Raw genomic sequence first — 26,650 nt, 5'->3', positions numbered from 1 at the left:
GCTACCAGAAGCACCGCGCTCACTGACTCTCAACTTGATGGGGGATTCCAGTCAGGCTGGGAAATCAGCATGGCTGGCTGCAAGCTGTCTGAGAGACTGCTGGACTGCACTGGGAATAACTTTGTGGGCCAAGCATTAAGCACACCAAGCAGAAGGGAAGGTATTGGACAGACCGACCAGAGGTCAAGCGTTGCTGGACCTGCTGCTCACCAACGCTGAGGAGATCATCAAAGGCGTCAAGGTTGGAGGCTGCCTGGGCTCCAGCGATCATGCCCTGGTTGAGTTTGTGATCTCAAGCGATGTGGGCCTGGCAAAGAGCAGGACCAGGATGCTCAACTTTAGAAGAGCAGACTTCAAGCTACTCAATGGAATGCTGGCCAAGATCCCCTGGCGCGCTGCCCTCAAAGATAAGGACGTTGAGGAGAGCTGGCTACTGTTCAAGGATGCCCTCCTGGCAGCACAAGAGGTCTCCATTCCCCTGATTAAGAAAGTGGGCAGGAGAGGTAGAAAACCGGCATGGCTCAGCAAGGACCTGCTAAGAGAACTGAGGGTGAAGAAAGGGGTGTACAAGCTCTGGAAACAAGGCTGTGTCACCCGGGAAGAATACAGGGATGCCGTCCGAACTTGCAGATGTGGGATCAGGAAAGCCAAGGCTCAGGCAGAACTGAACTTGGCGAGGGATGTGAAAAACAACAAGAAAACCTTCTACAGGTACATTGGCCAGAAGAGACAGGCCAAAATGGGCGTGCCTACTCTGGTAAATTTAAAAGGAGAAATGGCTTCAACAGATGAAGAGAAAGCTGAGGTGCTGAATGAGTTCTTCACCTCGGTCTTCACTGGTGGCCAGGATTCTAGTCTTTTTCACGTCCCTAAGTCTTGCACCCCCATACCTCCATGTGGGGACCAAGGAGGTAAATCCCTCCCCACTGTAAGGGTAGAGCAAGTCCGAGAGTGCCTCCTTAGACTGAATGAGTATAAGTCTATGGGGCCAGATGGCGTGCATCCCAGGGTCCTGAAGGAGCTGGCTGAGGTGGTTGCTGAGCCGCTCTCCATCATATTTGAGAAGTCGTGGCTGTCAGGTGAGGTCCCGGATGATTGGAGGAAGGGTCACGTCACTCCCATTTACAAGAAGGGGAGCAGGGACGACCCGGGTAACTACAGGCCGGTGAGTCTCACCTCTGTGCCTGGGAAGATTATGGAACAGATCCTCCTGGACAACATGCTTGATCGCATAAAGAACAAGCATGTGATCCGAGACAGCCAGCATGGCTTCACCAGGGGAAGGTCATGCTTAACTAATCTTGTGGCCTTCTATGATGGAGTGACGGCGTTGGTGGATGAAGGGAAGGCGACCGATGTCATTTACCTGGACCTGAGCAAGGCCTTTGACATGGTCCCCCATCACATCCTCATCTCCAAATTGGAGGGAGGTGGATTTGATGGGTGGACAACTAGATGGATAAGCAATTGGTTGAAAGGCCGCAGACAGAGGGTGGTGGTCAATGGCTCTATGTCCAGGTGGAGGCCGGTAACGAGCGGTGTCCCTCAAGGGTCTGTCTTGGGACCGGTGCTCTTTAACATCTTTATTAATGACATCGATGAGGGAATGGAGTGCACCCTCAGCAAGTTTGCTGATGACACCAAGCTGAGTGGTGCAGTCGATACGGTGGAGGGAACAGATGCCATTCAGAGGGACCTTGACACGCTGGAAAGCTGGGCTCAGGTGAACCTAATGAGGTTCAACACGGCAAAGTGCAAGGTTTTGCACTTGGGCCGGAAGAACCCCAGGCACCTGTACAGGCTGGGAGGAGTTGTCCTTGAGAGCAGCTCGGCTGAAAAAGACCTAGGGGTCCTGATAGATGAGAAACTTAACATGAGCCAGCACTGCGCTCTGGCAGCCCGGAAAGCAAATGGGATCCTGGGCTCCATCAGGAGAGGGGTGGTCAGCAGGGATAGGGAGGTGATCGTCCCTCTCTACTCTGCTCTTGTGAGGCCCCATCTGGAGTACTGTGTCCAGGTGTGGAGCCCTCAGTACAAAAAAGATATGGAAATTTTGGAAAGGGTCCAGAGGAGGGCCACAAAGATGATCAGGGGGCTGGAGCACCTCCCCTATGAGGAGAGGCTGAGGGAGTTGGGTTTGTTCAGCCTGGAGAAGAGAAGGTTGCGAGGTGACCTCATTGCAGCCTTTCAATACCTGAAGGGAACTTACTCCCAGGAGGGGAGTAAACTCTTCGAAAGGGCTGATAATAGCAGGACTAGGGGAAATGGTTTTAAGTTGAAGGAGGGAAGATTTAGGTTGGATGTTAGGGGAAAGTTCTTTACTAGAAGGGTGGTTAGGTCCTGGAACAGGCTGCCCAGTGAGGTTGTGGATGCCCCGTCCTTGGAGGTGTTCAAGACCAGGTTGGACAGGGCCCTGGGCAACCTGATCTAGTAAATGTGTATGTTTGGTGGCCCTGCTAGGCAGGGGGGTTGGAACTACATGATCCTTGAGGTCCCTTCCAACCCGGGTAATTCTGTGATTCTGTGATTCTGTGATTCTGTGAAGGGAAGCATTACTGGACATGCTGCACAGCAGGGGTTAAGACTGGAGGTGGTCAGGGCTGTAGTGACCATGCCCTCCTAGAGTTCCTCATCTCAAGGAATGCGGGCCTGGCAAAAAGCAAAGTCAGGACCCTGAGCTTCAGGAGAGTCAGCTGCAGGCTGTTCAAAGAATTCTTGGACGAGAGACACTGGAAAACTGTTCTTAGGGGCAAAGGGTTCAAACATCCCTTTGTGTGCACCTGTGTGCAGCCCAACTCCTCAGCACAGCCCTGTGCAAGCACACATTTGTGCCACCGCATCCACGCACTATCTATGTGCTCACACACACTCACACAACCACATCCCTTAGTGCAGCCCTGTGCGCACACACACTCACACATGTGTAACCCCTTCCTTTCACTCCCAAAGTGCACGCACACACCGGTACCACAATGTCCTTGTGCAGCTCCAACACTCTGCACACCCCTGTGCACGTACATATATGTGCATGCTCGTCCTTGCACACATACCCACAGACCTACACACACCTGAGCAACACCACTGGTTTGTACACTCATGGACACAAATGTGTGTACAACACCATCCATGCACAAATACACACACACACACACACATGGATCCCCACTGCTTTGCACAATGCTGTGCACACTCACGTGTGTCATGCACTGATTTCCCATCCAGTCCTCGAGGGGTCACTTACTTAGGACAGGAGTGCAGGGGAGCAGCCAGAAGCTGTTTGCATTCCCTGCTGTCTGCTGGGCAGCTTTGCTGGAGATGCTTGAGTTGCTTTGCTTTTCCTTGGGAGGTGGGAAGGAGCTTTGAATTTGAGGCACATCCCGTGCCAGAGCATCCCGATGGCACAAGGGGGATCAGGGCCCCTCTATTGGTTACCTCGGTGGCTTGCAGCAACTGGAACTTTTTGCCTATTGAGAAAGCTAAAAAGTGTGAGTTCCTCCTGACCCATACCAACAAAAATCTCAACCATAAAAAAGAGACGTCTTCGTATTCAAGCAAATGACAACAGTAAGACCATGCATGTTGTTTTGTTGTATTTCCTCTGTAATCATGGGGAGGATATGAAGAAGTGGTATAATTCATCCACTTCTGCACTTCAGGCACAAGTTCCTTAGAATTGGAAGAGACCCTTAAAGGCCATCTAGCCCAGCTCCCCTGCAATAAAAAGGGACATTCACAGCTAGATCAGGTTGCTCACAGCCTGGTCATTAGTCATCCCAGAGGCAAAACACACACTGAATGATCTCTCCTTCAGTCATAAATCCTTGGAGACAACAGCATTGACACTGCATGTTACTGAAGCAGTAAAAGAAATTGCTCCTGTAACTCTCCTTGTGTTAAGTAAAATGATGATAAAAAGCAATGGAATGCTTTGGCAGGACACCAAAACCATCCTCCTTCCTTGATATCTGCTGCAATGGAACCTTCCACTGGAAGAAAGCCTCTGATGACTTGTCACCCCAGAGAGGTCAGCTTTAGAAGCAGGACTGCTGCACAATAGAATGAACTGGAGCTCCTTAGCATCTCTTACATCCAGGAGGGGTGTGATCAGACCCACCTATCACCTTCAGGTGCGCTTTCTGACACCTTGTCTGACTTCACTGTCACTGTGCCAGCATCCTCAGGCTTAACCTGCTTCATTGTCAGTGTGCAGCAATTGCCAACGTTCTTGATGTCATTGTAATTGTTGGTGTAAAGGAGGTTGCCATTCAGGAACCATTCCACATCCTCGTCATTATGGGACAGCTCGCAGGAGAAGACAGCAGAGCTCTCTTCTTCAATTTCTACATCCTGCAGGTGCTTCGTTACTTCTACATTGCGGGCTGTGGGGAAACAAGGTGAACTGTTACCACTGTTACTATAAATCATACTGGGATGTGGTAGAATGGTTGGACTAGATGATCTTTGTGTAATCATCTATGTGAAGATAATACATGTATAAAGTTAGCAGGAGAGAACGGCAGAAGTCAACCTCAAGAAGAGAAATCTGAGGTGAAATAGGACATGGAAGAGGCCACCCTCCCTGCTCATACCTTCAGCTGTCAGCGTGGCCTCAGTCTCTGCAATTCCTGCCTTGCACTTGTACACACCAGCATCATCGGGCTTCAGCTTCAGAATTCTGAGCTCTACTGAATGCTTATCCCTCTTGATCTTGTACTTCTCAGAGGGCTCGATGGGTGTGCGGCCCTTGAACCATTTCACAACCTTTGGAGAAGGCCTGAAGTCACAGGACAGGATGACAGAATGACGTTCCAAAGCTGTCTTGTCCTCCAACTTCCTGGTGATTTCTATATGGTAATCTGCAAAGCAGGGGTGGAAGAGAAGAAAGGATGAGGACAATTGGAAGAAGAGGAAAGTCTCTTGCGTGTATTCCATTCCAATTAATGTCAAGTTCACAATGGTTCTTTGAACGACTCTAAAGATAAAACAAACGATTGTCTATAGGGAATGCCATTGACTACATTTCTATGAAGTAATACTGTACAGTATCTACCAAATGCAAGGTCCAGCTCTTGTTCTGTGCTTATTAAATTGCTCCCAATTGTTGAGGCTTTTATTCAAATAAGAGTGAGTTGAAATTATAACAAGTACTTTAGGATGTGAATGGATAATCTTACGCTGGGGACAACAGCAGATAAAAAGCCTGCAAGTTTCTTTCAGATGAAATCAATGACAAACCGCACCAAATTTAGGTGCTACCAAACTTAACCTTGTCTAGTTCAGAAATACAATTAATTTCACCTGATTTGACTTCTTTGCTATAGCCAAGGACAAAACCTCAGCTCTGTAAATCTGAATAGTAAGCACATCACAGCTATTCAAACACATCTTTTACTGAGATGCAGCTGTCTCATTTAGTGTCCAACAACTTTGAACTGGAAATGGAGCAGACCAAAGCAGAATCTAAACATGGCTTCTACAAGGACTGATCAAATGCGGCCACCGTCAAATTCAAAGTATCTGATACAGAAGGATCACACTCACAGTCAGACAAAACCTCTTTGGAGAGGTGAACTGACTGCCCTGTTCACCCCCACTTTGGAAATAACTGCACTCATTTCCTACCTGCTCCCAGCAGTGTGGGATGGTGGGATAGCATCACACTTCCCACACTAAGCATCCCACCATGTCACTTGTTCCACCTAAACCTCAGTCCCAAAACAAAAGGGGAACTCGCTTCTGAACCCTCTTCACTTCATTTCAGATGTCTTATATGCTTGATCTCCAACCCACCCCCCACTCAGGAGAAAGACCCCCCGCTTACACCCTACCATCTTGTTGCATTCTGATGTTGTCATCAGCCTTCAGCTTGTTGTCCTCTTTGTACCACTGGGTCTGAACCTCATCGTGTGAAATCTCACAGACAAAAGATGCACTCCCATATTCATTCACTTCCACATCTTCCAGTGCTTTAACAATCTTGATATCTCCAGCTGTGAAACAGTAGAGATATATTTGTCAGGGTATTTCCAGAACTGAGTGCAGCATCTTTTCCTTACACATATTTGCATAGAAAATAAGTAGGATTATGTTTTATTCTAAACCATCATCCATTCCTGAGTCATTTCTCTCTTCAACACAGTCAATGCATTATTGCCCTTGAACTTAAAGACAGACCTACTAGCTACAATGGAGCTCCCTGCAAACAGTTTTCATGGAAACCAGAATCTCATTTATTCTAAAACCTTTCAAGCAAAATTAAGGGTAGAAAAACAATAGAACTGACTGAATCTTTAAGGTCATTTAGTTCCAGTCCCCCTGCTATAGGCAGGGACACCTCCCTCCACACCAACTCTTCTCCTCAGGGTCAAGGCTTCTCTCAAATCATTCTCCTCTAAGCCTGTGCCTGTGCTTGGGATTGCCCTGACCCAGGTGCAGGGCCTTGTACTTGGCCACACTCAAGTTCATGAGGCTGCCAAGGGCCCACCTCTCCAGCCTGTCCAGGTCCCTCTGAGTAGCATCCCTTCCCTCTAGCACATCAACAGCACCGCTCAGCTTGGTGTCATCTGCAAACTTGCTGAGGCTGCATTTGATTCCACTCTCCATGTTGCCTACAAAAATGTTAAATAACACTGGTCCCAACACCACCCTCCACCTGGACACTGAGCTATTGACTGCAGCTCTCTGAGTGTGACCATCCAGACAGTTCCCTATCCTGCAACTGGTCCATCCATCAAAATCATTTTTCTCCAGTTTGGTGACCAGGATGTCATGCAGGACGGGATCAAATGCTCTGCACAAGTCCAAGTAGATGATGTCAGTTGCTCTCCCATTATCCACTGATGCTGTTACTCCATCATGAAAGGCCACCAAGTTTGTCAGACATGGCTTGACCTTGATGAAGCCATATTGGTTACCACCAATTACCTCATCTTTATTTTCCAAACTATGCCAAGGAGAACTAGACAGAACTCTACAGTGTTGTGTCACTACAAACCTGTCTGAACCATTGGCTTCTCTGCATGCTCATCACTAGTCTCTCCTTAGCTTGTGTGCCTACAAACAATGTATGGGGAATGTCAGCCACAAATCTTACCTAGGGGACATCTTTGCTTCAAAATCCTTTGAACATCACACAATCCCTTTTAACTCTCCAGGTCTGCATTTAGTTATGTCAGAATCAGGCCATATTTCTGTGCTGCTATATCCCTTTCCTTCTGAAGGGCCTGGATACAACTTGGATTAACCTCAGGAGAAGAGTTCCTGCATAGAATCATAGATTTACCCAGGTTGGAAAAGACATTGAAGATCATCAAGTCCAACCGCAGCCTAACCAGTACCCTAACTCTAAAAACCCTACACTAAATCATATCCCTGAGTACCACATCCAAAAGGCTCTTAAACACAACCAGGGATGGTGATTCAACCACCTTTCTGGGGAGCCTATTCCAGTACCTAAAATCTCTAGTATCTAAATCTCTCTAAAAGAGCACAGGTATTAATCTGACCAGAAAGGTTCCTGTTTGTTCATAAAATGAGCCTTTTCCGCTCCATCTTGCATAGGCCACTGGGCACAGGGTAGCTGGGAGACCACAGAAAAAGTGGTTCTGTGAGCAATAGGGAAACTACTGCCTAATCCAACTCCTCCAATCTCTGCGCTCTGCCAGCATGTCTAAATAGGGTGGCAGATACACACAGGAGATAAATATTTCCACTTCCCTCAGCCAACACTGCTCTGAATTTCTATGGGACACACAGTTAGATGAAAAGGCATTTGACAAAGAAGGAAATGAAAGAGTTTAATCTGCTGTGTCATTCTCTCGGTAGCCAGAATAACTAACCCTCGCCAGTGTTAGTTCAAAGAATAGGCAGATTTTATCTCCTGACATGAGCAGTAATTCAAAGAAGCTGGTATATGATCCAGTATCCTGCATATTCACTGCAGGCAGGAAAAGACATTATGAGATAAGGGAGATCTACACATCACTTGTTATGAACACCTCATAAAGATAAAACCACACACAAGAGGAGAGTTTAGGAAGAGGACCACTCTTGGACTACTTTCCAAGAGGCATCAATTAGTAACTCTCTTCGCTCATTTTTCACACTACTCCACAGTGTCCTCCTGAGCCCCCTTACTCCTGTTGCCAACTGCTGATGCAGGGAATCCTGAGGAACCAAGGATTCATAGTTGTTCCATCAGTAGTCCTTGGTCAGCTCTCCCTCCCTGCCCCTTCTGTTTTGATCCCACTAACCAAATTTTAGTTAGTCTGAAAAGAGGATGGAAACCTCCGCAGCAATTAGTTTCTAAATATCTTGCAATGGGCAGCTTGTAGGAGCCCCATCTCAATGCCCACAGCACAGGAGGCAGGACTGCTTAGCCCATGCACTAGTGCATTTACCAGCACAGATGTAAGCCCAGATCTATGCACACCAAATACAGGCTCTCAGTTTGCACAAGGAGGCATCCATGGAGCTGAAGTATTAGGCAGATATTGTGGTGGGGCAGCAGTTATTGAGACGCCAGACAGAAAGGACACAGATAACATGGCAACTCAGCTTTACCATTATGACTGATGATGGAACATCTAATTTCACTGCTCAAAAGAGAACTTCCATATAACTGGAAAGAATGAAATTCACAGGGGAAACCACACACAGACACACACAAAAGCAATACAAAGGAGATGAAGGATGGTTCACATACTAGTGATTCACTCTGAGACGCAAGCAAATGAAAGAGTATCCCCAACCATTTGCCTCCTGAAATGCTAAGTATATAAACTCATTGCTGTGATAACTCTGCCAGACGTGAGTCATACACTGTAAAACCTTATGGGGTCAATCAGTTTAACTTCATAAATTCATTACACCAACAAAAACACACCATCGTGTCCAGGCTGGTTCATTTCAGCTCTTCAAAGCTGTTGGTAAAACTGCCTGAGAGCTGAAATGCTTACCAGCAAAAGCTAAAACCTGTAAATCAAATGTAATAGGCTGGCTTTGTCTACTGTATAGAAATGATGCCTGAAAAAAAGAAAATAAAAAAGAACGTAAACCAGAACAAATGGAATGGCTACATAAAACAGCCAGTACTGAAACAGCAACCCAACCTGGTTGCAGAATGAGAGAGAAAATGAGAGTTCACCAAAGTCATGGGACAGGACACATGTTCATGTTCATGCTAACACTGAACCCAAGTGGCCACATGAGGACAGCATCTAGTAGGAAATCAGAAAAAAGCATCCTTTCATACGTCCCTTGGGAAGGCGGCATCTACCAGGGCACAGCAGACCCGTGTGTTCAGTAACAAGTCTGATGCTTCAGAGCCCAATGATGAGCTACAAACTGGGGTTTAACCAATGCAACACATGGAGGGAAAATCTGTCTTGAGCATAAAGAAGAAAGAGAAAGGTATCCAAAAGGACTAACCAAGAAATGCCCAAACTGCCCATGAAGCATTTCTTCCCGTGGTGCAAAATACCACAAGAGGATTTATTTGCTCTTTCAGTTAAACATAAAATGAACCTTTAGGGTAGCTGATGTCTTGTCTTAGGCTGCTCAGCATGTGGATGTTCCCTGATCTTCATATTCACACTTGTGAATAATGAGACTTCTCTTATTTCCCTGGGAAGTAATGCCCACTTTTTTACTTTGACAGAGCTCCTTCCCATCCTAGAAGGGAAAATATCAAGTCAGATCTCCATTAGTCCTTCCATCTCTGCACTGAGCAAAGGGAGCCTTCAGATCTATGCTTAATTCACCCACTCCCCTAGAATTAATGGAACTGTGCTTACTGGAACATATGCTGAAGCTTAAGCACAGTGCAGTGTTTTCAACATGAAGGAATGGCTATAGAACATGCATAAATTCTGGCTGACCTATGACAGCTTAAAGCACTGCGGAGGACTGTTAACAAGCCTGTTTGGACATCACCTTGAATAAATGACGTTATCCCCAAGTAAGGGAAGGAACAGCTGAGCACCAGGGAGGTACACAAAGTGCCAGAGCAAATTCTCACACTGTCAGGTGCAAAGAAAACTGAGATTTCACCCCAAAAACCCAGTTCACAACAAGGCTACAAAATCCCGGCTGAGAATTTCTGTGTTAGACTTGAAGCTCAAGACTGTACTGTAGTTCAACCAACAATATTTTGTGCAGCATGACCTAAAAAGTTCACAATAAAACCAAAACAAACTTCAATTTCAACTTGATAAATGAACTCAGGACATAATAACAAAGAGTGCTGATCTGGGCAAATAAAAGAGCATAAAGAAAAGAGAGCAGTGAAAAAGCTATCAAGGAAAAGCTCAGACTCGCATCCCTTGGAAGTGAAATTAAAGGCTCTCATTCATTTCCAGAGAAGTCAGAAAGGAAAATACCATTACATGCCATACCTTGAACCACTTGACGTCCATGTTGGGCCTGGACAGCTCACACTCAAATGTGACCTTGTCCTTCTCAATGACGCTACTGTCTGCCAATGGTTTGCTGATTTTCACAGGCAATTCTGAGAAGGAGAAAGAAGAATGTGGATTTAGTTGGGAACTTAGTTTTGTTCATAACCAGGTCCATGGGTGCTGTTAAATGGATCCTTCCAGATGGAAAAAACATTTCAGGTGGCCTCCTAGATTTTACCCCTTTTTGTGTTGCACGCAAGACTGAAAAAAAAAATTACTTCTGCAAAGTTCTTCTTGTCATAAGGAAACAAATATTTGGGGAATGGCAGAACCAGGTAAAATTTTCCTTCACGTCAAGAAAGTATAAATTTCACTCTCATGCTCTTGGTGTGGTTTCTGCTATGATTATTTGGACTAATTAAGCTTCTCCCTGATGAAAGCCTACAAGTATATCACAAGAAGGACCAACTTACCCGTGACCTTTTATTTGTCTTACTCAAGCATCTCCTCCTGACCAAAACTGACAATAAAAGATTCAGCCAGACTGCAGGTTTGAGCAGCTGAGTTGTTTCTAGGATCTCCTGCAATCTCAAGCTTGGAACACACACTTGTCTTTTGACTAAGTGTCTCTTATAGTGCAGTAAAACAACAGGTTTTCACACGGCGATTCCTCATTTACCTTGATCTGAAATCATTCTCAAACCATGTGGGATCAGTCCAGGGAGAAGGGGAGGAGAGGGGAAGGGAAAGGGGAAGTCCACAGTCCTCTAAAATCAGGCTTCTTAGCCTAAAGCTCAACAGCAAATAGCAGTCCACTTCCCCACATTGCTAGACTCCGAGCATTTAAAGAACATCAGCTGACCTCATTATGAGCTCTAACATAGCCAAAGGAATTCATATATTCAAATATTCTCTTGAGTGATGAGAAATATGGAGCATAACTTCAGACTTCTGCTGTTAAACTCTCACTTCTATCATAAACCAGAGTAAGAGTTCAATGCTGTTTTAGATGGAGGACTCATATTTTAAATAACTCATCTCATTAAGGCTTGGATTCCCTACTACAATTAGTTAAATTCCAGTTTGGATCATGCTTCACCTTGGATCACTTAAAGCTTCAGCCACTTATTGGAACTAACTCAATTTGTCTACAGAGAAGCTGTTTTCTATAGCAACAATAAGCTGTGATTGCAACTGGATGTCGGGAGAGCACAAATCCCGCAGTTATCCTGTACCAACATCCTCTCCTTCCATCAGAACAGCAAGTTTTTAAACCAGACTCATGCAAGCTTGCATGACACACCTTGTGTAAAACTGTTGGCAGCCATCAGGACAGCCAGTTGCTTCCTGTATAGACACTGTTCCATCAGTTTTGGTTTTTTGTCTCGCTAGAACAACAGCCAGTGTCTGAAAACTCCCACAACTGAAGCAACCACGCTGATATACCGCAGTCACTGGAGGTGCTCAAGAGCCACGGGTATGTGGCACTGGGGACGTGGTTAGTAAGTCCAGTGAGAGTGGGCTGGGTTGGACTCAGCTATCTCAGTGGTCTTTTCCAGCCTTGGGTGCAACTTGTAAGAGGGAATGAAGCAGCAAACTGCCCAGCACTGAGCTGCATTCTTCTGACACATGGTATCAGTGAACTGCTGTATTTCCCTACCTTCTCTGGAGCTATTGATCTAACCTAACTGAAAAAGTAAGCCTGAACCTAGATATAAATCAGGATCATAGTCACCCATGGTTGCTTATATATTCAGAAAGACACTCCAGAGGGTAATTCAGCGCATCTAGAAATTAAAGTAGAAGTTCCTTAGTCAAAAATATTCCACAGCCAGATTTTCACCTCGCTACCACTACATTAAAAAGGAGAATCCAACTTGTGGTGTGGGTCATTGATGTTGTTCCGGGGGGAATTGTGGCTGTTCCATGCCCACAGGGTAGAAGACAGCCAGTCTTCCTCTAAGCCACATAAAAAGCTGCTTAGTGCTCCCAAAGCGAATGCTCACCAGTTGTTTCCAACTTGAAGGTCATCTTCTGGCCAGCAGCCTCGCAGATGTATTCTCCAGCATCTTTCTTCTCCAGCTGCTCCACAACCAGACGCCGTGTTTTGCCCACAGATTCCATTCTGAACTTTCTGGAGGAGGCAAGCAGTCTTCCATCCTTGTACCATTTTACTTCGGTTGGATCCTGTGCTACTTCACAGCTGAGGGAGGCACTTGCTGCCAGGGCAGCACTCACCTCTTTCTGCACCTGCTCCTGGTTTATAAACACAGGTTTTGGCTCTGAGGGAAGAAAAGAAAAAGTATTGACTGAGGGACCGAAATGAGACCAACTTGCAGGTTTGTATGTACAGGTTGGAACAGGTTTAGGTTACCACTTGTGCCCAAACTAATAGCCTTCACTAGAGAATATCAGCTCTTCTGTTGAAACAAAGTGTCAAATCTAGGCAAGAAAGAACCTAGGAACTGAAGGAACCAAGAGGGTCCTTGAACACCAGTCCCATGGTTGCAAGTCACTATGCAAACATATTGAACCCTAAAGAACATCTGTCCTGCAGGCAACCAAAACCTGAGTTCCTTTTACTTAAGACCCACTGTGAAACATCAAAACACATAAACATGTGATAGTCAAACCACTGGCTGCCTTTTCATGACCCAGAACAGTACTCCTGGCTTCCTGAACAGACTCCTCATGGCCTCTACCATTGCCACAACTGTGACTGTCAAAGGCACAAAGGAAATATGCTCACCAACGCAGTCCTTTGTTCTTTGTGTGTGATTTGCAGATATCTATCTTACTTTGAGCTCTGGCAATAGGCAGCTCTACCAGGTCTCTTACTGTGAGTAGCAGACTCACCTATCCAGATGCAGCCTCCAACATAAAGGCATAGTAAAAAGGCAGTGTACTACTAGGAGAAGTTCCTGCTTCTCCTGCCATGAAAGGCTGCACGTAGAACATGCACTCCAGCCTCACTGCACATACTTATCTTAGTCAAATGTTTAGGTGAACAAGAATTACAGTTTGGGATCTCAGGCACAGGAGAGATTTGAATAATATCTTGAATATTGCTTCCACTGTACATATATTACTAATTATTGCTCTACAGACAGACTGAAACAGGTCTTTGTGTCATACTGAAACCAAATACTTTCTACAAACCCAGGCAATCAAGTCTAGGGAAAAAACCTCAGCACAGACTACAGTGATCCAGGTGCAGTATAATAGAAACTAGATTTTACTTTACTGTTCTCTGCTGTATTTCATACAACACCTGTCTTACCTGTGACATGAATCTTGAAGGTGAGTTTCTGGCCAGCAGCCTCGCAGCTGTACTCCCCTGCATCTTTCTTCTCCACCTGGCTTACCACCAGCCGACGCTGTTTGCCCTCTGACTCTACCTTGAACTTCTTGCTCGAGGTGATCAGTTTCCCCTCCTTTTATCACTTGACCTCTGTGATAAAATGTTTGCTCATTAAGACCGGGATGTGGTAGCATTGTGGTGGAGTGCTTGTTCATTAGGACCGGGATATAATGGTGGAATATGGAGGCCACAAAGGTTGCAGAACACTCTAATTTTATGGGTAGATTGTGTACTCTGCGTAGTTACAGGCAAAGCGCGCCCCGATGGATACAAAGTTCCACGGAAGGACCAACCAAGGAACGACACACCAAGTCGCACGATCACAACCGACCAATTAAAGGACAATACGCTCGGGATGGACAATACAAAAGAAGTTGCAAGGGACGGGACGGCGCGGCAGTTGGAGGAACAATAATCCCCCTGTCGCCCAGCACTGAATTGCCTTTTAGTTTTACCCGCTACAATTAATAAAAGTTTATAATTGGAACATTATTGGCTCATTGCTTATAAATTGATGACAACCTCCATCTTCTCCTGGGCCACCTCGCAGCTCAGCGTGGCATTTTTCTGTTGTTGCAGCCTTCACCACCTTCTGTACCTTCTCCTTGTTTGTAAATACAAATTCTGGCTCTGAAAAGAGAGAGATACATTAGTTTGGCCTCTTGAAAGAAGAGCAGGTTTTGGGGAAGGAGTCAGAAAAATGAATCAGTTCTCCCAGTCTGATGCCCCAAGAGAATGATGTGGAGAGAAGTTGTGCAATTTATGGATGCCCCATCCCTGAAAATATTCAAGTCTAGGCTGGATGGGTGTTAGAGCAACCTAGTCTCAAAGAATGTGTTCCTTTCCAGGACAGAGATTGGAACTGGATGATCCTCCAGGTCCCTTCCAACAAAAGGCATTCTGTGATGCTTCTTGTATGACTCTCATGACTCTTTCGTCCCCTAGCTGCCATTTACTTATGTCTTCAAAACATCAACTTATACAAAACATTCCTGTAGTATTCTCTCCCATGCTAAATGAGCCCTTCCAAGACAAAAACATGTTACATAGAGCACACCCCCTAGTGCTTGACACAAAGCCCCTGTTCTGAAACTTCCTGAGACGCAGCTGCATTGCAGAGTTGTTCTAGTGGTACAGGCACGTGGGAATGGAGAAGTGCAATCAGAACTTTCTTGTCTATGGCCTCATTCCCACAGCAAAAGGAAATTCCTGAAGATTTTAAAAGATGGAGCTGCCTCACAACTGTATTTAGAATAATTTGTTCAATTTCCTCATCAGAAATTAACCACCCCAAAGTTCAGCTCCAAAAATTTTAAGCATAGCAGGGAAAACTTACAAACTAATGACCGTTTTCTAAAACATTCTAGAATGAAAGGCCAAAATGTGTTCTCTCTCACCTGTGACATGAATCTTGAAGGTGAGTTTCTGGCCAGCAGCCTCGCAGCTGTACTCCCCTGCATCTTTCTTCTCTACCTGGATCACCACCAGCCGACACTGTTTGCCCTCTGACTCCACCTTGAACTTCTTGCTCGAGGTGATCAGTTTCCCCTCCTTGTACCACTTCACCTCCATCTTCTCCTGGGCCACCTCGCAGCTCAGCGTGGCATTTTGAGTCAGTGCAGCCTTCACCTCCTTTTGTACCTTGTCCTTGTTTGTAAACACGTCTTCTTTCTCTGCAGGGACATCACAACAGTCACACCATTTTGCTGTAGTCTGCTGCAGAGCTTACTCCAGTTCCCCATTTTCATTATACTTGCCCTTCACAGGGACCATCATGATGCCTCATTAAGACAGGAAAATACTTTCCCCTCTATTTTGCCTTGGGAAATGAATAGGCATATCATTTCATATCATATCATAAATCTAAACATTTCGCAGTCTGATAGCAGATTTGGACATGAGATTTAGAACACCTGCATGCACTGCTGAACCTCCTCCCTTCTCTTTGTTTCTTCTGATGTCTCTCTACATTTCCAGTAAATCAGAAGGGAATGGCCCTCTAGAACAGGTTGCCCAAGGAGACTGTGGATGCTCCATCCCTGCAGGCATTCAAGGCCAGGCTGGATGTGGTTCTGGGCAGCCTGGGCTGCTGGTTGGCAACCCTGCACATAGGAAGAAGGGGGTTGGAACTGGATGAGCACTGTGGGCCTTTGCAACCCAGGCCATTTATGAGTCTGATTAGTGGCATTTTCCACCTCATTGTGTCATTCAAATTTTGTAACCAGATCTCATCAAACACCTCCCCTTTTCTCACTCCTTGCATGCCTGGTGTGCTCTTGCACTGTAACCCTGCAGACACCAGCTGACTACAAGAGCTGCACAAGTTACCCTCCTTGCCTATTGTTTGTTGCAGTAATTCATTCCTGGATGGAAAAGCACATGTAGAAAAGTGTTGCTATGACACTAGATGACAAAGAAAGTCCTATAGCCAAAATGTTTTGCACCAGAGAGGCTGTAAGTTGATCCTCCAAATGCAAGACACACAAAATGAAGTGTTCCTTTATCTCTGGGATTCCAAGCATTTTCTCACCTCTGACTTTCACTTGGAATGTTGCTTTGTCATCTTTTGTTTCACAGCTGTAGCTCCCTTGGTCTTTCAGGGTCACATTTTTGACCATGAGCTTGCGGTGCGTCCCCTGGGAGATGATGGTTGTCCTCTGGTCCTGCTTCACCTCTATTTGATCTTTCTTCTATATGACAGCTCCGCTTGCAGCTGACACCTCACACACCAGCTCCAGGTCTTCAGAAGGACTGACTGATATTTCTGGAGTCGTTTTGGACTTGCTGACAAAATTAATGGCTTCATCTGAAGAAAAAAAGAGAAAGTGGTTTACATCCTGACTCAGGCTTATTCAGCACAGCATTAAGATACAGTTAGAACTGATTGTAATGTCTCTGCTCATTACATCTGGGGGATCAAGTTTCACCTCTGGAGGTACTCACATACAAACGTGTGCTTGATTCTCCTGTGTAAGGAAAGAGTAAGTTCTATGCAGACAGTTCTTATTTCTTCTAATCAATTCTGTATTCTGCACATTTCTTCTGAAGCTAAAATGAAGGCAGCTAAGTAACCTGTTTGCAATACATGAACAAACCAATTCAACACCTTGTCTCTAAGCTAACAAGCAGCGTTTGATGAGCACATCAGTATTTCATGCCCTTCATTCCATCCAGACTGTATTGGCAATAACTATGCTGGTATTAACAAGGATAGCAATTACAAGCAAAATGGTAGAAATACAGAAGATATAAGGAAAAGGGAACTCACCAGAGCTGAGGCGATCCTCCCTGGTGAGCGATCTCCAAGAGATGCTGCCTCAGTGAGGGTCAGCCCTTAAATGAGGTCTCAGAGGAGGTGGAGTCGAACTGCACCCCTCCAGGGAGCACAGCTACATAACTTTCACCTGTGCTCCCACAGCTGACCCCACACTTGCCTCAGCTGATCAATCAGTGGTTCACATTGTGATCTCCCATACACTCCACCCCTTCACAACGTGAACCAATGATTAGGTGAGTTCCCCTTATTACAGAGACCCAATCACAACACTGATACAATCTCCCGTCGCATTAGATGTTGATATTATTCAAATGATGATGATTGGATGGGTGTTTATGATCTTCCATGGGCCAGTGCTTGATAGATGTTACCGGAGACAAATCATCTTGAAGTGCAGGTCCGTCTGCGTTTCATCAGTCCAGAGTAATGGTCCTAGAGGCTTAGAATCAATCTTAAGGAGAGTAATATAGATGTTTCAAGGGTACTAGGAGGGGAAGATCCGCCCTCCAGGGCAAGATACAGGCCGTATTCTTATCTTGGGTCAATACTTCTGCTTGTACTGGATTATGTCCCGGCCTCCGATACCATACCCTCTGGCCAGATATCTGTGGCTGTATAACTATATCTGGCACCAGAGGAGGAGTCTTGATCTGCCATAGGGACATAATAGGTGTTCCTTTAGCAATAAAGGCCGGAGTATTGACCACGATGTCAGTAGGCCATGTACCTATCACCGAGGGGGTGACTGAACCTCCCACCTCCAATAATCTCCCCCAAGGTGCAAGTAGGCCACACCATTTGGGTCCTACCTGCACCTTCCAAGGCCAATTTATCTTATGGATTCCCGGTTCTAAATTCTCAGGGGCAGGGAGCAGAAGATTATTTTCAGTACCAACCTGCGGTTTTACCTTATTATCGGTGCCTGTAATTTGGATCCTAAGAGGGGAGGCCCATATAGTTTGTAACATTTTCAGGGCACTGGGTCTGCCATCCCGAGGTCTTTCATTCAGGTCCCGCACGGTTTCATATAATCTTTTTGTCCACCCCTGCAGGGACTGAGAGTCTGTTTTCAGGGCAGCCTTAAGGATACCATTATAACGTTCAATAAGGCCTGCCCCTGTTGGGTTATATGGCAGGTGGAATCGCCATTCAATGTTGTTTTCTTCTGCCCAGCGCTGTATCATCGCTCCAGTGAAGTGAGTCCCTTGGTCACTCTCGATAACTTGAGGTGTCCCGTATGCAGACATCAGTTTAGTAAGTGCCTTAATTGTGTATGCTTGATTTGCCTTTGGTACAGGATAGGCTTGCAGCAGTCCACTTACAGTGTCAACGCAGGTCAGGGCATATCTCGCCCCCTCAGACCGAGGGAGGGGCCCAATGTAGTCGACCTGCCATCTCTGAAGAGGACTATATCCTCTAGCAATGTGGGATGTTGTTTCAGGCAACGGTCTCGGTCTCATCTTTGAGCAAGCATCGCAATCCTGACATGCTTGAACGATATCAGATAGTTGTACAGGCAGCCCCCATGCTTTAGCAGCTGCCCACATTATCTTCTGTCCAGCATGCCGTAGCTTCTGATGTAACCAACGGGCAATATTTTCAGATTGTGAATTCTCAATCCATCGGATTCGGGCCAGTGTGTCAGCTTCATCATTTCCTGGTGACTGCAAGGGTTGATGACCAGAGACATGGTAGACACATACTGTCCTGTGTTTGACCGTATTCCAAATGTCTACCCACATGTCTTTACCCCAAATCGGTCGGGCGTGGATAGTCCATTCCTGGGTAGCCCATTGCGTAATCCACAGAGTGAGCCCCCGGTACACAGCCCAACTATCTGTACAGATGTTCAGGACGCCGTCACCAGGTTCTTTAGTTATAACCATCCACACGGCTCGCAATTCTGCCCATTGGCTGCTTTGACCATCCCCCTCATCAAACCAGATGGTCTCAGTAGAGGGATGGTATGCTATTGCTCGCCACTTGCTCGGGTTGCCTCTGCTGGACCCATCCGTATACCAGGCATCTTCAGGAATAGGATATCTTCCTTCCTGAACGGGACTCTTCTCTGGTGGAGCAACCATCGGTTCTTTTGATGTATCACTGTGATACGTCACTGGGCCTAGGATCTTCTGTAGTTCTTCTTTAAGTGGAGATGAAGACAGACTGCTTCTCTGGCTTAGATAGGCGACCCATCGTGCCACCGTTTGTGCTTGGGCCACCCCCGTCTTAGGAAGGTGAGTCAAATCTCTCACCCACCCCTGGATTGGTAATGAAGTCTTAACTATGACCTCTGCTGTTTGCGTTATCGGCTCTACTGCTTGTAATGCCGAATAGGCAGCCAATAACTGTTTCTCAATCATGCTATATCGTTCTTCTGCTCCGTGCCAAACCTGAGACCAGAATCCAATGCGGGTTCGAACAGAACTCTGGCGTTGCCACAGGCCCCAGCCAAAACCATCTTGAGTAACATGAACATCTAGTTCAGCTGGGAGGGTCGGATCAAATATACCCAACGCCTGAGCTTGTTTAACTGCCAGTTTTGCCTGTTGGAAAGCATCCTGTTCTATCTTTCCCCAATTCCATGATTGACCCTTCTTTGTAAGCTTGTATAATGGCCTTAATAGCTGAGCTAAATGAGGTATAAAGGAGCGCCAATACCCCAATATACCCAAACATTCTTGCAATTGTTTTGATGTTGTAGGGACTGGAAACGCTTGGACTTTATCTACTACCGCACTGGGTAGTACTTTGGTTTTCCCGGACCAAATTACTCCCAGGAATTTTACAGATAGCCCCGGACCTTGCACCTTCTGTGGGTTTATAGCCCACCCTCTTTTCTGCAGGTAAGCTATCAACAAATCTGCTGCTTGTCTCACCGCCTCTAACAAATCGGATGTTAACAGGAGGTCATCAATATAATGATATAAATTGACATTATTTGGCTTTTCCCACTTAGCCAGATCACGTGCCACTAAATTATGACAAAAAGTGGGCGAATGTACGTACCCTTGGGGTAGGACCTGGAAAGTCCATTGCCTCCCTTCCCATGTAAATGCAAACTGATCTTGCGATTCTTCACTGATTGGAATACTGAAGAATGCATTCGCCAAATCCAAGACACAGTGATATGTTTTGATTTCCCTGCTTAGTGTGTCCATTAGGGAGGCAATATTGGGTACAGCCGCATGAACAGGTGGCGTGACCTTATTTAATTCCCTATAGTCTACTGTCATCCTCCATGTTCCATCCAGTTTTCGCACTGGCCATATTGGGGAGTTATATGGGCTATGTGCAGGCCTTATAATACCCACTCTTTCTAATTCCTGCACCGTCTTTGTTATTTCATCCTGCCCACCCGGGAGTCTGTACTGTTTCACATTAGTAATCCGGCGTGGCTTCGGCAAACAAATAGGCTCATGTTTTGCATGGCCTCTCAATATTGTCTGGATTGCCCGGATACTAATGCATCTCTGCCGCAATCGGAACTCTCCCACTGTTGTATGGAGAGCCAGACCCCACAGGATATCAATTCCTAATATATACTCTGGAATTGGGGCAATGGATACCTTGTACTCCCGTGGTGGAAGACGCCCGACCCCCAGTTTTACCCAGGTTTGGGTGACCGGAATGGTTTGTCCCCCAAAACCTCCAATCATCACTCTATTACCTTTAAATTTAGTTGGGTCTCCATATATTATAGATGTCTCTGCCCCGGTATCAACTAGGGCCATAACCTTCTGTATATTCTTTCGGGACCAGTATATCGTCAGTTCCACATAGGGCCTCCGGTCCCGTCTAGAGGCCCTAGGAGGACTGACATCCCTCGTCAAGCCATGAACTGAGCCAGATTCAAGTCTTTTACCTCCGATACCTCCGGTGTCATAACCCGAGGCACCTGAGGTGGCTTCTTTTTCCTATTTGGAACTATAAAATCTTCTAAATTCCATGTTGTTGTTGGTCGCCGCTCTATAAATCTTATCCCTGGCCTTTTGGGTTTATTCTGAAATTTTTGTTCATCCTTCAGTTGCTTCCACAACTGAAGGAGAACCTGATTGGGCTGCCCATCAATTTTTGAAAACTGAACGCCTGTCCGGAGCAGATCATTAAACATTTGTTTCCGGGATACCCTAACAGGTCCTGCCCGAGAAGTTCGCGGGGCCGATCTTCTGGCTCGCACTATTGGAAAAGCCTCGGCATCCTCAATCACCCTGATATTGCGCTTAGCTCGTAAACGCTCAGTTTCTCCGAGGTCTGCTACCAATTGGGCGACTTGTTGGACTACTGCCTCTGCGGATACTACTGGATTAAGTATGGAAACCAAGGTTCCATACATATGAGAGGGTGCTTACTGTAAAATTAGGTCCCTCATTCCCGCAGAAAATTTAACCATATCAGGGCTATCGAATGTGTCTTCGTAGATAGCCTCTCTCATACCTAATTCGCATATATAATTTTGAAGGTCTTCCATAGAAGACCACATCCCTGTGTTTACTGGCATGTCAGTTTTATTTGTCCACACCATGCGGCAAGCAGCCATTATCCATTCTACAATTGAATGGTTTTCTTCAGGGAACTGAGTCCCAGCATACAGTCTCTGCCGAAGGGCAGGATGTACTGTTATTGTGGCCAACTTAGATACTTCGGGGCCACTAACCAGTACAATATCTGCCCCTGAATCCCATAACCGTAATAACCAAGCCGGAACACTTTCCCTTGGCCTTTGCCTAAATCGTTGCACTAGGTCCATGAGTTCAGTAGGCGTATATGGACGGGCTGTTACATGTAAAACAGATTTGGCAGGGGGCCATTGATCAGGAGGCACTCCTGCTGGTCGATCTTGAATTTTCTTTGTTTTTTGAGTTATTACTGGACGGACTTCTAGCGAGTCCGTCTCAGATGGTTTTTCTAGATCAGATTTAGTGATCTTATTTTGATTCATTTCTTCAGGATCTTGATCATCATTAAATGAAATGTATCTAATTTGAGGGTTGGAGGAAGAAAATGACAGTTTTTTTCCTGTCAATAGATTGATCTCACCCTCCAATTTTTCAATACGGGCCTTTAACAATTCATTTTCATGTGCAATGTTGTTTGATTTTATCTCTGCCCGATTTAAAGCATTTAATAATGGCCAGGCTGCCATAGATGCAGCCATTCGCTTTTCTTTTGTAATTAAGATATCTTTTTGTAGTCCTAGAAAGTAATCAGTTAGACAATAGGCGTCCATGTTATTTGGTACTCTTAAAGGGCCCCATTGTTCAATAATTGTTGCTAATTGGTAATATGGGGACGCCTCAAAACCTGGAATTTGTCCAGGAAGGCATGTCCCTAAGGGGGTGGTCTTCTCCCCCTTGTACCAATTAAAGATTTTCCACACAAAGGACATTTTTTTTTTTCCTTATATTTCTAGATGCCAAGTCAGTGGCTCCTGCCTGGCTTGCCAAATGTATTGGCAATAACTATGCTGGTATTAACAAGGATAGCAATTACAAGCAAAATGGTAGAAATACAGAAGATATAAGGAAAAGGGAACTCACCAGAGCTGAGGCGATCCTCCCTGGTGAGCAATCTCCAAGAGATGCTGCCTCAGTGAGGGTCAGCCCTTAAATGAGGTCTCAGAGGAGGTGGAGTCGAACTCCACCCCTCCAGGGAGCACAGCTACATAACTTTCACCTGTGCTCCCACAGCTGACCCCACACTTGCCTCAGCTGATCAATCAGTGGTTCACATTGTGATCTCCCATACACAGACAGAACCTGCCTGAGGAGCAAGCTGATGGCTGTCAGCTACAGGCAGACCTAGCTTTGTACTGCATTTCTTAGAGCAACAACTGTTGCTTTCAGTCACTGAATATACCAAGGCCAATTACTATGCCAGGAACATTTATGGCATCAGTGAACAAAAAATGCGTTAAAAATTGTAATAGACAGGAGCCATTTATTCTTTTATAACTAGGTGACCAAAGAACAACAGTCCTTCTAGAGTCAAGCTGTTAAGAACTAATAGCATCAATCAATATCACATAGATAGATTACTTCCCTGCCCTAAGACCATCTTGCGACCATTTGGTGCTCCTAATTAAGCCCTCTTGATGGCATTTTGTCTGAGCCATGCGACATTTTGTGATAGGAGTTACTGCTAGTGTTCCCTTAACCCTACACCAAAGTAGGAGGTATCCATTCTCAGGGAATCATGCAGGCTTCCTCTGTATTTGATGCTCAGAGACAGCCCCAGAACTTTTTAAATCTTAGCTTAGCTCTCATCCAATAATGTTCATCAAACAGTGCAACTTGTCCTTTGGGGATGCCTTTGTTCTGCATCAACCAGTTCCAACGGAGTCTTCTTGGCTTGTTTTAGATCAGTTTTTCAACAGATAAAGCCAGGGTCTTTGAATTACAAAGTGAAATTGCAGAATGCATGATTCTCAACCAAACAGAACAGCAGGTGGGATGCAGGGTGAATACCTGAACCAACACCACCTGCAAGCAATCCTTCAATATCTTAGGAATCTCTAGCCACCCCAAATCCAGTGTTGTGCTTGATCTATCATCTCTGCTGAGTTTTTAGCTAAGCTGATGGTGAGCATCACGGTGGTGATGGGTGAGCAGTCGGACTAGAGGGTCTTAATCAACCGTAAGGATCCTGTGATCAGAGGAACATGAATGTGCTGTTAAAGGTCACAAGCGCTGCACTGCAGCATGAGCATACACAGCGAAAGGCTTTCAGTAGAGCTTCAGTTCATAAATGAGGACTGGGTTATGGAAAATAGGCTCAAGATATAAAACAGAAAACAGATCTTAACGCCAGGTTCTGTGAATGCAACCAGCTGAATTTCACAGATATTGAATTTCAATGACAATTTCTTGTGTTATTTTACCCTCCAGCTCCACCCTGAACAGGAACATGTCAGTGACAAGCATTACTCCTCCAGGCTTGACCTAACAGTGCTTTACTTGCGCTATGAGCTAATGGCTGTGCTTACAGCACCTCAGGGAGACACCTCAGAGATCACAATGTCCTTCGGGTACAGCAGGAGACACTCAACTCTCCAAATGTGGAGTTTAATTTGTCCAAAGAGGAGACAGGATTCCCATGCTAATAACTTAGGACCATTTCAGTCATAGGTTTAAAGATGATGTAAGTGCTGAGGCAATACATGAACTAGATGAATGAAGCCCAGATGTCAGGGCTCAAGTCGTGACTCCAGCCCCAGCTGGAGCTAAGGCTGTCTTGAATTCATCACAACACAGTTACATTATTTGCTCATACTGTGGATTTGCATAGGGACAACAGGAAGGTCAGAATTGCTTCAATAGAGCTATGCAATCTTTGTCCTAAATACTGGAAACCCACAGCGTTGGACAAATAAAATGAATTAAGTCTGAAGTGCTTTACATGCATTGTGATCCTATGTTTGCCTCACAAACTTACCTGAGACTTTCCAATCAAAAATCAGAGTGTCATCTCCAATTGTGTAGATGTATGTTCCCTCGTCTTCTTTCGTTACAGCTGAAGCCACAAGCTTATGCAGTTTCCCTTTATCTTCCATTGTGAATTTCTTACTGGTCTTGATTTCTTTGCCATTTTTGTACCACTTCACCATGACATTGGCTTCAGAGGTCTCAGAAACAAATTCAGCTTGTTTTCCAGCAACGGCCCTGATTACTCCTCCACTTGTCTCTTTGATTACGAAGTTTGCCAGTGCTGAAACAAAATATGAAGACACAAAATACATACGATGGTAAAGAACTGCAGGGACATTGGTGACCATGAGGCATTCATTTATCATAAGATCAAACGTGCACGTTTAGTCCTAGTTCTAATTGCTAGATTCTAATTCAGAAGCTGGCAAATTGGCAGCTTTTATAAACCACGTGCCAGATTACCTTATCTCCACAAGTTGAAGGACGTACACTGGACAGGGGACAGAGCCAAAGGAAGAAGCCCAAGGCTTCAAGAAAATGTCTAAAATAGGAAAACTGAGGAAAGAATTGGAACAAGCAAACTAGAAGGAAATCAATGGAGGGGGTATCTATTACTGCACTGTAACCCCCTGGCAAACAAATCGAGCCTAAAAGATAGAGATATCACTTAGGACTGAAAAGAAAAAAGAAGAAAAAGAATTCCTTTATGGAAATTAATTGGAGTGCAAAAGTTAGATGATAAAACTGGCCCTTATTAACACACAGTGGAATAATTGACTTCAAAGATTCAAAATCTCACCACTGTCTTAGCCAAAAGTTTAAGCCTAAGGCCATGGTCCTATTTTACTGAGGGTAATTGAGCTTGTTTTCCAACTTCTTGTTAACATATCATTTTAAAACAGCGCACACAACTGAGTTGGGTCTGTTGAGACAGCGCAGTCAGAGCTGCTAAAATCAAAGTCTGGATTATGCATGCATTTGTTCTGCAGTTCCAAGAACACGCATGTATAATACAAATTCAACAACGTTCTACAGAATGCCTGTATTTAGGAGCTCGAGAGCCAGCTGATGGACACTGGGATGACTGAGATCCTGTCAATACATTTAACTCCATCCTATCATACAGTCAAATTTCATTCATTTTTTCAGGAACTGTCTCTTATCATTGTAGTCCCGTCACCACTGCTGGATGTGAGCCCAACCACACAAAAGCAGCTGCTGGTTTTCACTGCAGATACTGCAGTAAGGAGAAACAGCCTCCAGACTGGACCAGCTGAGCGTGGCCCTACCAGGATTTGCTCCAAAGGTCTTATTACCAGTAGTGCTTCCCGATGAAATACATGGGGGTCCTCCTTTGATTCCAACCCCAACCCACCCCACCATGCCCCCTGATAACATCCATCAGGGCCACATCTCGACAGCTCCTGAACACCTCCAGGGATCCCACCACCTACCTGGGCAGCCTGTGCCAGTTAATTCTATGGGCAGACCTGCCAGTATGAAATATTATGCTAACATGACAAAGAGAGAGAAGAAAAGCAAAATTAAGACTAGCTGACAAGCCTTGGCAGGAAGTTCTGCTCTCCATCAATTTAGTCCCTGTGACTCTTCACAGGTGTTTTCTACATTTGGGATCACTGCTACAAAAAGAGATGTTGACATCATCTCTTGTGGCCACCCTGACTGAAGAGCAGGAAGGCTGGGATGCTCTTTTTCCTGTCTTTCCCTTGATTTCCTCTATATCTTAGGGACGAATCACAGGACAGAACACAGAAATCAAATGGCTCTACAAATCAGATTGGCCAGTTCAAGTCAAAACAGCCACTGAAAACACCCCAGATGCTGTCTGACAACAGCTGGACTGTCGGGGAGTCAGGTGAATGCAGTCTGCTGGCCCTGGGCAGGAAGAGGACAGCCCAGACTGTCACATACCTTTCACTGAAAGCTGATAGAGCATTTTATCCCCCTCACAGATGCACTGATAACTTGCAGCATCATCCATTGAGTCGTTGTGAATTTTCAGGGTGTGTTTCTTCCCCACAATTTGCAGTTCATAATTTTCACTGGCCTTGAGCTCCTTCCCATCCTTCATCCACTCCACAGTAGCGCCTGTGTCTGAAAGCTCAGCCTGCAGTTTGGCTTCCTCACGCAGCCAAGCGCAGATCTTTTCTACATCTTTGCTCTTCTT

General features: G+C 45.4%; 1 protein-coding gene across 1 annotated transcript; it reads right to left on the bottom strand.

Moving 5' to 3' along the window:
* Window positions 1-2,665: 2,665 nt before the first annotated feature.
* On the bottom strand, window positions 2,666-26,650 carry LOC146752755 (myosin-binding protein C, fast-type-like). Its single transcript, XM_085531272.1, has 3 exons — window positions 26,395-26,650; window positions 24,470-24,742; window positions 2,666-2,673 (listed from the first exon to the last, which is right to left on the bottom strand). Exons 1-3 carry the CDS (start codon window positions 26,552-26,554, stop codon window positions 2,666-2,668), a joined length of 441 nt encoding a protein of 146 aa, XP_085387398.1. The 5' UTR covers window positions 26,555-26,650.

This window comes from Coturnix japonica, unplaced genomic scaffold (genome assembly GCF_054131305.1).
Source record: "Coturnix japonica strain WE unplaced genomic scaffold, WE-NBRP24 Scf041, whole genome shotgun sequence".
NCBI classification, from domain to species: Eukaryota; Metazoa; Chordata; class Aves; order Galliformes; family Phasianidae; genus Coturnix; species Coturnix japonica.
This window is presented reverse-complemented; position numbering and strand designations above follow the sequence as displayed.